Below are 13,886 nucleotides of genomic sequence, written 5' to 3'. Positions count from 1 at the left end.
CTGGCAGGTGAACAATTAACAGAAAGTATAATCACTTGTATCAGATTACTAAGAACCAATGTGAAACTCTTTAATATATTGTCTAGTTTAGAGGAAAAATTGGGGGTTGTCAAGGGATGGTTCCCAAGCTGAATCTGGATTTTTCAGATTTCAACACCTATGTCCCCCTTTGTTCCATTCATTCTTTGTGGGATAGGAAGGCAGACTGACGCTACATCATTCAAGGTGCTCCTCGTGCTGGTGAGTTTTAGGTTCCAATTCTATCCAACTTTCCAGCACCAATGCAGCTGCAATGTAGCACTCGGGGTAAGAGAACATATTTTCCCTTACTGTGAGGAGGCTGTAGTTACTGCCCCACACCACAGAATGCAGTGCACATTCTGTTGGCCATCACTGATGTACATCCCCTCGCACACATAGAAAGATAACAGCTATAGGCTTCTCTGTTCCACAAATAGTAGAAGCCGCTTCAGAAGATATGTATCCTTGAGAAACTTTAAATAAAGTATACTTTTTGAAACTTTAAAGCCATTTCTACCCAACATTGCATATACGCAACAGGGACAAAATGTGTGCACCTATGAGCCAGGCAGAAATGAGTTAGCTGCCTCTGCTCCTGTGTGCTTATGGATAGCAGCAAATTAGCTGAGTGGTGGAACTCACTGTACTAGGAAAAGTGTTCTGCTGATTTCTCTGCTTGCTAGAACCTCAGAACTCTCTTTTCCAACAGACCCAGAGTCATGGGAAACTAGCCATATGGTATCTTAAAAGCCAATGGTAGCGAAGGCAAGTGGTCTAGGTAGATGAGGCAAGCCAGCTTCCTCCCCATTAAAATACAGGCAGTTCCCATCTTAAGGCTGTCCCAACATACAGGCACAGTCTGTCAGCTCCAACATTTTCACACAATGGGAGTGCAATGAATTGAACCCCTTGAATGAACCCCTTTCATTCAGTTCAGCATTTGTGGTGAGCGGAGCGCAATAGACATAAACAAGGCCTGAGTGGGCAGTGATCCATTCAGTCCCTCTGGAGCTCATTTGTTCCTTTTGGTTTCCTTTCTGCTAGGCAGAAGCAGTTAGGGGAGGGGGGAAACAATGTAGTCTCTCCAATCTTGATATCAGACACAATCTACCAAAGTGTCCATGAATCTGGTAGTCCTTTTTCACACAGAGAGATCATTGAGAGGCAAGGGAAGGGGTGTGTAGGGCATAAAATACATTTGTTCCCCATTCTGTCTTAATTGCAGAATGTTGGGATTGGAACAAAGAAACATTACAGACCTGTGCTCTGTTATTTTGTGTTTATTTTTTTCCTCTGGGTTCATTTGAGGTTTGCCTATGGCCAAAATATTTTATTGTCATTTAATTTTTTTTTCCTGATTCACCCCATCTTCCTTATACTCTCATATTATTCTCTGTTTGTGAGATTGTTTTTGTTTTGAGGTGCTTGCACTTGGGACCTTGTTTTGACTTTCACTGGAACAGTTCATTTGAAATGCAGTTTCCAAACTGAACACCCACCTCAACTATTCCTTGTTTTTCTGTGTTTGGAGGGGGGGATGTCTCATTTTTTAACTTTAAATATTTTTATCCTGCCTCTCTCACCAAAGGTGACACAAAGTAGCTCACAGAAATTGTATGACAGAACAGTCGTAAAAACATTTAAAAAGTTATGCTGTATGAAAACGTCCCCCTCACTATATGTGAACATGCAACTAAAGGGACCCAGAAAAAGGTGTTTCATCAATAATTCACCTCTTCAGTGAAAAGCACTTGAAAAACCAAGCATCAGTCATTCTGCATATCAGCACTCCTCCAGCTATGGGGATTCTGAAATTGATCGCACTAACCATTGTGTTGACACAATAATAAACCACTTTTAGCAAAGAGTACTCACAGAGAATAAGGAATTTCCCCAAAGAATGTTAGCCATTAGCTTTCAATTCACAGAACCAGCTCTCTGGATGAGAAGCAGTTTTTACTTTTTTCGTCATGTGGGACAATATCTTACACAACATGTGGGTTAAGAAAGGCAAATGTTTGCAGGCAGTTGTTTTAATAACAAGACATCTACTACCCTTATAGTCATCATGGGCAGCCTTTTGGCAGCCTATTGTCATATTGAGCTCATCTGTTTCAATAGCATGATGCCTGTTTATGAATTGATCGAGACTTCTAGCAGTAATCTAGGTGCCTAGCAACTGTTGTATAATTACGTCAAGAGGCAGGTTGTTTCATTTTTATCTAAGTCTAGCTCTAGATGGTCTCAATGGTACCATTTTGGAATGCTGAGAATATCCCTTTCCCACTCTCAGTAGAATAAAGATATACAACAATAAGTTAGCAGAAGCTGGGCAACCGCTTTGTAAAAAACCAATCAACTAGATGCACCATCACCTATGCCAGTTTTGGATTATTGTTCTTTCATCTCATCCAGTCCCTTGGGTGGCTGTGCTTCCTAATCAAGAGTGGACAAATGTGGACCATATATACTGGTTCAGTCATACAGGTCTTTGGAAAACCATCTGCAAACAAATAAAAGCATCCATTAAAAGTCTAAGGCAACCTGTGTGACAGTAGCCTTATAATGTTAGTCAATACAAAAGCCTCATTACACTGTGACACATGAAATGGTAGAGTTAAGGTGTGTTTCCTGTTCATTCGTAGATAACATTCAATAGCCTAAGAGGAAAGGCTGCCAAGTATCCAATAAAATTTGCAGTGCCTTGTCACATAATACAGATGGGAAATACCTACATGATAATTACTTCTGTGTACAAGGAACACATGGTTTTGTGATCACTTTAAGCATTTCAAGGTTTTGAAATCAACAAAATATGAGCAAATTTGAGATGGGGCAGTGGTGGGAAGCTGAAGAGAAGTCTGGAAGAAAAAGGCAGAGCATGAGAGGTGAGAAAAAGGCAGAAAAAGGCAGAAACATTAAATTAAATGAGAAAAAGGCAGAACATTAAAAAGGTGGCAGAGCAGCTTTTAAACTGATCCCTGGGGGAAGGCCGACAGGAGCCGAGGGGCATCCGGTTCGGGACTCCTCATCCCTATGGGATGAGGATGGGGAGGTTAGAGAACAAGACAAAGGCAGGGTAGGAGAAGAAATTGGGAAAGGTAGGGAGATGGGATGTGATAGACGGTTTGGCAAAATGAGAGGATGCGGGGACAAAGGAGCGAATAAGCAGCCCATCCTGGGGCATTCCGTGTATAAATGCTTTTATGAGAATGCCCGAAGTCTACGAGCAAAGGTGGGAGAACTGGAATGTCTGGTGACAAGGGAAAATATTGACATAGTGGGCATAACGGAAACCTGGTGGAATGCGGAGAATCAGTGGAATACCGCAATCCCGGGCTATAAACTCTACAGGAGGGACAGGCAGGGGCGTGTTGGAGGTGGGGTGGCCCTTTATGTTAAGGAAGGGATAGAATCCAGCAAAGTAGAGATTGAAGGTGGGTCCGACTCCACCGTAGAATCTCTGTGGGTTAAATTACCAGGCTTGTGCAGCGATGTAATACTGGGGGCGTGCTATCGTCCTCCAGACCAGAAATCTGATGGGGACCTTGAAATGAGGAAACAGATCAGGGAGGTGACAAGGAAGGACAGGGTTGTAATCATGGGGGACTTCAATTATCCTCATATTGACTGGGTCAATTTGTGTTCTGGTCACGATAAAGAAACCGGATTTCTTGACGTGCTAAATGACTGTGGCTTAGATCAGCTAGTCACGGAGCCCACCAGAGGACTGGTGACTCTGGATTTAATTTTGTGCGGTACGCAGGACCTGGTTAGAGATGTAAACGTTACTGAGCCATTGGGGAACAGTGATCATGCTGCGATCCGTTTTGACGTGCACGTTGGGGGAAGAATACCAGGCAAATCTCTAACAAAAACCCTTGACTTCCGACGGGCGGACTTCCCTCAAATGAGGAGGCTGGTTAGAAGGAGGTTGAAAGGGAGGGTAAAAAGAGTCCAGTCTCTCCAGAGTGCATGGAGGCTGCTTAAAACAACAGTAATAGAGGCCCAGCAGAGGTGTATACCGCAAAGAAAGAAGGGTTCCACTAAATCCAGGAGGGTGCCCGCATGGCTAACCAGCCAAGTTAGAGAGGCTGTGAAGGGCAAGGAAGCTTCCTTCCGTAAATGGAAGTCTTGCCCTAATGAAGAGAATAAAAAGGAACATAAACTGTGGCAAAAGAAATGTAAGAAGGTGATAGGGGAGGCCAAGCGAGACTATGAGGAACGCATGGCCAGCAACATTAAGGGGAATAATAAAAGCTTCTTCAAATATGTTAGAAGCAGGAAACCCGCCAGAGAAGCGGTTGGCCCTCTGGATGGTGAGGGAGGGAAAGGGGAGATAAAAGGAGACTTAGAGATGGCAGAGAAATTAAATGAGTTCTTTGCATCTGTCTTCACGGCAGAAGACCTCGGGCAGATACCGCTGCCCGAACGGCCCCTCCTAACCGAGGAGTTAAGTCAGATAGAGGTTAAAAGAGAAGATGTTTCAGACCTCATTGATAAATTAAAGATCAATAAGTCACCGGGCCCTGATGGCATACACCCAAGGGTTATTAAGGAATTGAAGAATGAAGTTGCAGATCTCTTGACTAAGGTATGCAACTTGTCCCTCAAAACGGCCACGGTACCAGAAGATTGGAGGATAGCAAATGTCACGCCTATTTTTAAAAAGGGAAAGAGGGGGGACCCGGGAAACTATAGGCCGGTCAGCCTAACATCCATACCGGGTAAGATGGTGGAATGCCTCATCAAAGATAGGATCTCAAAACACATAGACGAACAGGCCTTGCTGAGGGAGAGTCAGCATGGCTTCTGTAAGGGTAAGTCTTGCCTCACAAACCTTATAGAATTCTTTGAAAAGGTCAACAGGCATGTGGATGCTGGAGAACCCGTGGACATTATATATCTGGACTTTCAGAAGGCGTTTGACACGGTCCCTCACCAAAGGCTACTGAAAAAACTCCACAGTCAGGGAATTAGAGGACAGGTCCTCTCGTGGATTGAGAACTGGTTGGAGGCCAGGAAGCAGAGAGTGGGTGTCAATGGGCAATTTTCACAATGGAGAGAGGTGAAAAGCGGTGTGCCCCAAGGATCTGTCCTGGGACCGGTGCTTTTCAACCTCTTCATAAATGACCTGGAGACAGGGTTGAGCAGTGAAGTGGCTAAGTTTGCAGACGACACCAAACTTTTCCGAGTGGTAAAGACCAGAAGTGATTGTGAGGAGCTCCAGAAGGATCTCTCCAGACTGGCAGAATGGGCAGCAAAATGGCAGATGCGCTTCAATGTCAGTAAGTGTAAAGTCATGCACATTGGGGCAAAAAATCAAAACTTTAGATATAGGCTGATGGGTTCTGAGCTGTCTGTGACAGATCAGAAGACAGATCTTGGGGTGGTGGTGGACAGGTCGATGAAAGTGTCGACCCAATGTGCGGTGGCAGTGAAGAAGGCCAATTCTATGCTTGGGATCATTAGGAAGGGTATTGAGAACAAAACGGTTAGTATTATAATGCCGTTGTACAAATCGATGGTAAGGCCACACCTGGAGTATTGTGTCCAGTTCTGGTCGCCGCATCTCAAAAAAGACATAGTGGAAATGGAAAAGGTGCAAAAGAGAGCGACTAAGATGATTACGGGGCTGGGGCACCTTCCTTATGAGGAAAGGCTACGGCGTTTGGGCCTCTTCAGCCTAGAAAAGAGACGCTTGAGGGGGGACATGATTGAGACATACAAAATTATGCAGGGGATGGACAGAGTGGATAGGGAGATGCTCTTTACACTCTCACATAATACCAGAACCAGGGGACATCCACTAAAATTGAGTGTTGGGCGGGTTAGGACAGACAAAAGAAAATATTTCTTTACTCAGCGCGTGGTCGGTCTGTGGAACTCCTTGCCACAGGATGTGGTGCTGGCGTCTAGCCTAGACGCCTTTAAAAGGGGATTGGACGAGTTTCTGGAGGAAAAATCCATTATGGGGTACAAGCCATGATGTGTATGCGCAACCTCCTGATTTTAGGAATGGGTTAAGTCAGAATGCCAGATGTAGGGGAGAGCACCAGGATGAGGTCTCTTGTTATCTGGTGTGCTCCCTGGGGCATTTGGTGGGCCGCTGTGAGATACAGGAAGCTGGACTAGATGGGCCTATGGCCTGATCCAGTGGGGCTGTTCTTATGTTCTTATGTTCTTATGAGAGAATACAATTTCTCTATCATGGATTCCTGTGATGTATACCATAATGTGCAAGGCAGACAATACATTAATGTCATGGTAGGCACATAGCAGGAGGCCAGAGTCAATCATAAGTCTTGGAGTATGCTTTGTATAATGTGAATGAATTCTGTGTACTATTCTCAGATGTGCTGCAGAAATACATATTTTTATATGGCCATTACAAGGCTTAGGACATTTCTATTTCAACTAACTTTTGAGATGGGAGGGGAGAGGAAGGGAGGGGACTGCCTTACTGCTGCCTTATAATTAGCGGACTGTTCTCTTGCCACTACTCTCAATTTTTAGTGGGGAACATTTTATCTATTACTGGTATATTATTGTCTATTTTATTGGTTCCATTTTATTGCCTTTTGTTTGTGTTTTTAATTTCTAATTGATATTGTGTTTGATTTTATCATAAACTTCCTAATGCAGTTTTTAACTGGAAAGGCAGGATATAAATTCATAAAATAAATAGACATTGTATTTCTCCTGATGCTAATATAAGTGTGCCATAGTCCTTAGATTGATAGGCTTTCTACACAGGGCCCATATCACATGTACAACATACAACATACAACAAACCTTTATTAGGCATATACCATATCACATGTATTCTGTACAGTGCCCAGCAAGCAGTGCAGGATACATGCTATCGTATGTAGCAGGATATTGATTAACTGTGGAAGCAGAATTAGCTGTAATCCTAATTGCACTTATACTTATCTGAGAATAAATCCCATTGATATAAACTGACATTTCTGAGGAGATATGCATAGGATTGTGCTATTGGTAATTAATTAGTCAAAAGATGTGTCTTGGGGGTGGGGGCTTAGGCAATAAGGGAGGAAGCCAGGTTGATAATGGTGCAGTTCTGCTGTTTTTTTGCCACCGGTTTATAATAATTCTAGAGTATACAACAGGTTTTATTCCTATCTATAGTGACTGAAATTTGTAATATTTCTAAAGGGCTACCGATTGCAGTATGACAAAATAGAATAAATGTCTTGTATATCTGAACACTAATGGATGTGATAGAGACAACTCCTTTTCACTTGTTCCAAGTCTGTTGAATAATATAGGAGCTCCTCGTATCCACTGATCTGATATTCGCAGATTGACTTATTCACAGATTGGGTCTGCATGCACCCCCTCCGGAGGTGAGGGGAAAACTACTCCCCTCACCTCCAGAGGGTCCTGTGAGCCCGGCAGAGGCCACAGATGACCATCTGCAACCTCTGCTGGGCTCAGACTGAGCCCAAGAGTTTAAAAAATGTGACTTCCATTTTCTCAGTGAAATCGGAAATAGTGTTTTTAATGCTTTATAAGGCATTAAAAACTTCACTTATGGTTTCTCGGAAAAACCAGAAGTAGTGCTTTTTTTTTTTTAACTGTCAGGCTCAGTCTGAGCCCGGCAGAGGCTGTGGATGGATATGCATGGCCTCTGCTGGGCTCAGAAGACCCTCTGGAGGCAAGGGGAGCAGAGCTTCCCTTGTCTCCAAAGTGTGTGTGTGTGGGGGGGGGGGGGTGTATTTCCTGGTACAGTATTCCCTGTTTCAGGTTAACTACAAGGGTTTCGGAACATAACCCCTGTGAATAGTAGGGCATGCCTGTAATTGAAAGTAATGCAACAATTTTCAACCATTGTGCCGTGACACATTGGTATGCTGCGGATGGTCCACAGGTGTGGCACAGGAGTTTGGTGGAGGGTCATTTATCAGTAGGGCCATTGGGGATGTGATCCCCCCCCCCACCTGTAGTGTAATATGCCTTGTAAATTGTCAAAGAAACCGATGGTGTGTCTTGAAAACTTGAATACCTTCTCAATGTGCTGTGAGATGAAAAATGTCAGAAATCACTGAAAGAAAAACAAGTAGTGTACTTCTTTTACAAATTTAAGGGCTGATTCAGAGGGAAGCCAAACAGTGTTTCTGATGTGAATGGTAATTTGTTCATTAATTTGTTCATTATTGAACATTAATTAAGTTCAGTTTGGAGACTCTAAACATACCCTTCTTTCTTAAATTCAGAATTTTAAGTCTCTAATTTGTTTTTCAGCATCTTCAGCTGAACTGTGTTTTGCTTTTCTGTAGGTTTGAATGTAATAATTGTGAGGTTGGAGACCAATGTGGTGTAATTATGCATGGCAATGCTGTCACTTTCTGCCAACCATATGGGCCAAGAGAATTGGTAAGTGGCTGCTAATTTGATTAATTTTGGGATTTCACATTTTGAGATCCGACCTTTTCAATTTTTTCACATGTCAGCTTTAGCCTACCAACTCTGAAGTTGTCTTTCCTTAGTTCAGTTATCTGAAAATGGTTAGATCTCCCTTCCACTCCAACATTTACTTCTAAATGTTTACTTTTAGATATTAGTGCGTTATGCATTGTTATTTTGTTGTTTTGCTTCCTCATTCAAGCCAAGACATGTTTGTAAAGTGGACTTACAGCCCAGTCCTGAGCTGCCTGGAGCGTGGGGTTGCCACGGTGCCAATATAGCAGCCACAGCATTCAACATGCCCCAGGCAGCCGTCACTGCCTCCACGGGAGAAGGGGACTTTTGTCCCCTTCCTCCACATAAGAAAAGCACCCCCGCAATGGGGGCTACTTGATTCTGTGCCCGCTATCTAGCGAGCACAGAGTCATGAAGTTCCATGTCAAACTGAGAGGCTTGACATGGGGCTCTGGATACGGTGGAGCCGAGCTCCACCCGTCCTGCCTCTCACCCGCCATGCCTTCTCCTTCCCTCCGCCTGCTCTCCGCTCACCTTCCCCCACTCTGGAATGCCTCCTCCCCACCTCCCTTCACACCCCCACTCACCTCTTCACTGCCAGGCGGTCCAGGTGACCTCCAAGCAATGGGCCTTTCACCAGCGCTGGCCTAGCACAAGCTCCTGCTGGGCTTGCTCCGGTACTGGGCTGGTACTAAGCCCTGCAAACATGCCTCATGGCACATTTGCAACAGTGCACGTCAGTGGTAAGCCAGTGCGCAGAGCTCAGGATTGGGCTCCCAATCGCCTAAGGCTCTGGAAGCACAGCAAGGGCAGTTCTCACATCATCACAAATGAGCTATCTGGTGTAAATCAATGCAATGCTTTAGAGAGGAAGATTATATTAAGGGACAACCCATAAGCAACTTGTCTTCTGACATGATACGGATGCCAAAAGATCACACTAGAGTATAATATCATACAAGTGGTCATTTTGATCTGCACTACAGATAATGAAACATTTGATATGCAACCAACCTGTAGAATGGCATTCTAGTAGGATCAGTCATATCTGACAGATATAAGAACGTAATTCAGCCATGCTGATAAATGATCCACTTCATCCAGCACACACTTTCTAAGTATGATCAGCAAGATTCATAAAAGAAGCTCATAACCTGGGCATGGTGCAGGAAGATCTCGACCTAATAATTTCTTATTTTTGTCCCTATAATATCACCATCATGGTTATAATCATAAAGTTCCATGACTGATAGCCATTGACAAATCCCACCATCAATTTGTGTTTAACCTAGCTGAAACAATGAAAGTGAGATGAGATCATAAACTCTCACACTGGTTGGAACTCAGGCAAGGTACAGCATAGTCTTATGCGTAACTACTCAGAAGTAAGCCCCTCAGAGTTAACTGAGCGCAATCTAGAGCTGCACTTAGGCTAGTGCAAGTCCCTTGCGCCAGCCTAGGAGGGTTGCAAACGTGCCGTAAGGCACATTTGCGCCTTCTCAGGAATAAACTGTGCCAGTGCATGGAGGCTGAATCCAGCCTCCGTGGCGGCTTTTGTGGCAAGTCTTGCATCGGCCCAACCGATGCAAGGCACTGGGGTGGGCGGGGAGGAGGAGAGAGGGAGGCGTTTCTGGGCGGGGAGGGCGGGTAACTTACTGGGGGTAGTGCCGGCCCTCTGGAAGATGTGAGGGACCCACAACGGTTCTTGTTTCAAAACATTTCAAAACGGTTCTCTAATGTGAGTAGAATTGTTATCGTTTGTTTTATTTGTGCTTTTGTGTTTTTATATTGTAATGACCAATTGGTTATATAATAAATTTTCTTCTCTAATGTGAGTACGACTTACCTCTGGTTTTCATCTGAGAACCAGAATGGATCATGTTCATATGAGGGAGCCATTCTGAGGCAGGGGGAGGCCTGCAGAGGGGGCCATAGCCCAGAGAGCCTGTGCTACCCCCAGTAAGTTTAAAAAAACCTTTCTCATAGTGGTGGCATGATCCTAGAGGTGCTGTTGCTGTGGTTGCCCTGCCCTTGCATCGACTTAACAGAGGTCCCAAGTCTCCCAGAGAGAACCTCTGGCTTATAAGATTAGGCCATAAATCCATTAGTTTCCTGTTCAATACAATATTGGTTCTTTTCCTTCTTTCATAGACTACTAATGGCCTGAATACGACCACAGCTTCTGTGCTCCAGTTTTCAATTGGTAAGTTTATATACAGTGAGTTTGGTTTTGTTCTCTCTAGTACCATAGTTTTGATTGTAAATTCATCTGTGCAAGTTGTAATCTGTGGAGCTGTTGTCTGTTGTGGTCCTATAGTTAGTAAAATTTAAGCAATTTCAAAAAATGGGTGTGTGTATGAATGTGTGTGTTTTGATATGAAAAAATATTAATCAAATTTATAAATGGAATTTTACAGCAATATTTTGCCAGAATTTAGCCATAAATTGCTGCAAAGTGATGGTCCCACGTACTTTAAACAAAGACTTGTTGACACATATGTGAATAAAGGTGCAATCCTGAAGCACCCATGGGCTGACGCAAGTCCCTTAAGGCACGTTTGCACATAAGGCACATTTGCACCTCCTTGGGAGAAAGTTGGGCCAGCGCTCAAAGGAGCACCGGCCTGCGGAAGCTAACATAAGCCTCCACCCCAGCTTCGTCTGCAAGGCTTGGGTTGGCCAGGCTGGCCTGAGGCAAGGCTCTGGGATGGGCGGGAGGGAGGTGTTCCTGTGCAGGGGGAGGCCGAGCAGCGGGCTGCCCCGGGGGCAGGCAGGCAGAGAGCGGGAGGTGGGGCTGGAATCTGGCAGTTATGCCGGATCCCAACCTCCATTCCCAGGGAGAAAGGAGTGGCTTGGAACCGCTCCACTCTCCTTAGACTTGTGGCATCTCAGGAAGTGGCTAAAGTCCGAGGAGACCCATTTGGGCCAGGGCGCCTTACCCAGGGGTAAGGGGAAGAGTTTCCCCTTGCCTCTGGCTGAGCCGCCTTGGGCCCCTATCCTTTGCTGGATACAGCGCAAGCCTCTTGGCTTGCCTGTTCCAGCGCAGGGTAGGATTGCACCCTAAGTATGTCTGCTTTTTATTCTGATTGCTTTAAATACTCACTATCTTGTGCCGTGTCATTCTGTTTAATTCAACGTTCTCCACAGGTGTTCAATTAATATAGAGTTACTCCAGTTGTGTATATTTACTTAATATACTTTTATGTATTTTTATCAGTGTTAATCCTGTCATGCCCAAAATAACAGTTATGGAAGTCAAGTTTGGAAAGCCCATGGAGGGGATTTTCTAGTCCTCACAGTTATGTAGTCATCTACTTAAATCCTTTGAATAAATTATTATGTGTGTGTGTGTGTGCTATGCAAATAAGGCAAGTAATGGTCTAAAAGGCAAAAGAAAAATATTAATTTTTTGAAGGAATTAAATGTGTATGGAGGAAAGCCATTTTACAGTACACATAAATCAATAAATTCCAAGAAGCAATGTTGATGGTTTCCTCTGTGGAATCCTAGAGATGTATTTTCAAATTAAATTTTCATTTTTTAATAAGTAATTCTTCTAGCAGGACATACCTCAGTAGGGTTGTGATTAAACTGTGGAGATCTTTGTGGGAAATGAAAACTATCCATTAGATTGACACTGGAGTGGATTTTTTTTTCTACTTTGCATTAAATCCCAATACCAGAAACTTCCAGAAATGTGTTATATAGATTATTTTACTTTTCCATTTTTTTTACCAGTTAAACAAGTATTCGTACTGATATAGTAACTGAGTGAAGATGCCAGTAGTGGAATGGCTTTCCACCAGCCTTCTCTTCCTCTAAAAATTGCTACTTCATCAACCACAGTGCTTACTTTTCAGTTCAATAATCTTACTCACTTTGATGTCTTACAGCCCAGCACCCAGAGGAGCAGTGGCAACAAAATGGCTACTGCTGCAGCCTATGGGTGCCATACAGCCACCACAGTCTTCTTGGGGGGAAAGGGACGTTTGTCCCCTTCCCCCAGATAAGGGCATGGGTCCCACAATGGGTCTTCTCCAGTCTGTGCTTGCTATTTTGCGAGTGCAGACTGGAGGAGCTCCATGTTGGGTTTTTCAACCCAACATGGAGCATTGAATCTGGCAGAGCAGAGCTCCGCTGGTCCCACCCCCTCCTGCCCCTGGTTCCCCAGCCCTCTCCCCACACTGGAATGCCTCTCCCATGCCCTGACAAGCTCTTCCCTTGTTCTGGGTGGTGTCCGTCTAGCACTGGGCTCTCCACTGACTGGTACTGGGTCAGCACTGGCGGTCCCTACCCTACTTTACAGCACAGTTACAACACCCAGTGCTGGTGGCACACTCGTATGTCCAGCACTAAAGAGCTCAGGCTCTTAATGTTGTCAAAGTTTTCCAGCAAAGTGAGTACTGCCATGTACCTTTGGAAGGAAGAGAAACTCTTACTTTTTCTGCTTGAATTGCAAGTTTACATTGTCTAGTGTGTGTCAACTGTAGGGTGTGTTGTAACATGGATAATTGGTCATGGGCTTGAATATGAGTCTAATATGAATGTGAAGGAAGTATTCCACCAAAATATAAAGTACTTCATTCAATTGTACCTAATTTAAATCATCACTAACTTTCATGAATGGTTCAAAAAGTGAGTAGTAGTAGACACTGTGATCCTGTCAATCATAAGCAAATTGTGCTGAGACAAATAAGATTTTCTCTCAAGTAAATGCACAGAACAATTGCAGCCAAAGTAACTGGAACCAGTGAAGTGGTGTCAAAAAATTCTTTTCCCAATCCTATAGTGGATCTCAAAGTGTGAGTTAGGGACCCACCAGTGGGTTGTGACCCAATTTTTGGTAGTTCTTGAAACTGACAGGGCTGATTAGGCTATGTGCATCAAGGGTTAAGCAACCTGCTATTGGAGGGGGAGCATGGCTGCCCAACCACCATTATAGCCGCACTCCTTAGCATTTATAAATCAGGTAGCAGCTGGTAGGACTTCTAAAAATTTGGGAACTACTGCTGTTGAGTATATTTGCGGGACATATCTACCAACCCTAATATTTGGGGCTGCTGGGAATGAGGTAAAGGCACACTCACTTTGGGGAGAAATTAGTGTTATTGTAAGACCAACTTAAAAAAGGAGAATTGAAGAAAGAGCTACAATTCGAAGAGATGAGATGTAAAAGTTTTTAGAGAGAGGTAGGCTAAAACATTTGCAGGATTTTTTTTTTATGTGGGGATGGGAAACAGTCAAATCTTCCATCTGCCATCTGTAGTCTGAAACTATACAGTCCAGCAGTAGGTACTTCACAGTCCTAACGCTTGCCTTTTGGTTCTCGTGAAGCATTTGTCAAGCACCTAATACACTTAACATTATGCTAGTAACAGACTCCACATTGAAAACCTAGACAGCAGTTGAATGCACATCTT

General features: G+C 43.9%; 1 protein-coding gene across 1 annotated transcript in view; it reads left to right on the top strand.

Moving 5' to 3' along the window:
• RELN (reelin) overlaps positions 1 to 13,886 on the top strand; it is a 366,138-nt gene that overhangs the window by 156,449 nt on the left and 195,803 nt on the right. The window contains exons 7-8 of the mRNA XM_066633734.1: positions 8,325 to 8,421; positions 10,618 to 10,669. Coding sequence (XP_066489831.1) covers positions 8,325 to 8,421; positions 10,618 to 10,669 — 149 coding nt within the window. The remainder of the gene's footprint in view (positions 1 to 8,324; positions 8,422 to 10,617; positions 10,670 to 13,886) is intronic.

This window comes from Tiliqua scincoides, chromosome 7, assembly GCF_035046505.1.
Source record: "Tiliqua scincoides isolate rTilSci1 chromosome 7, rTilSci1.hap2, whole genome shotgun sequence".
Lineage (NCBI taxonomy): Eukaryota > Metazoa > Chordata > Lepidosauria > Squamata > Scincidae > Tiliqua > Tiliqua scincoides.
The sequence above is the reverse complement of the archived record's forward strand: the minus strand, read 5'-3'. Positions and strand labels throughout refer to the sequence as shown.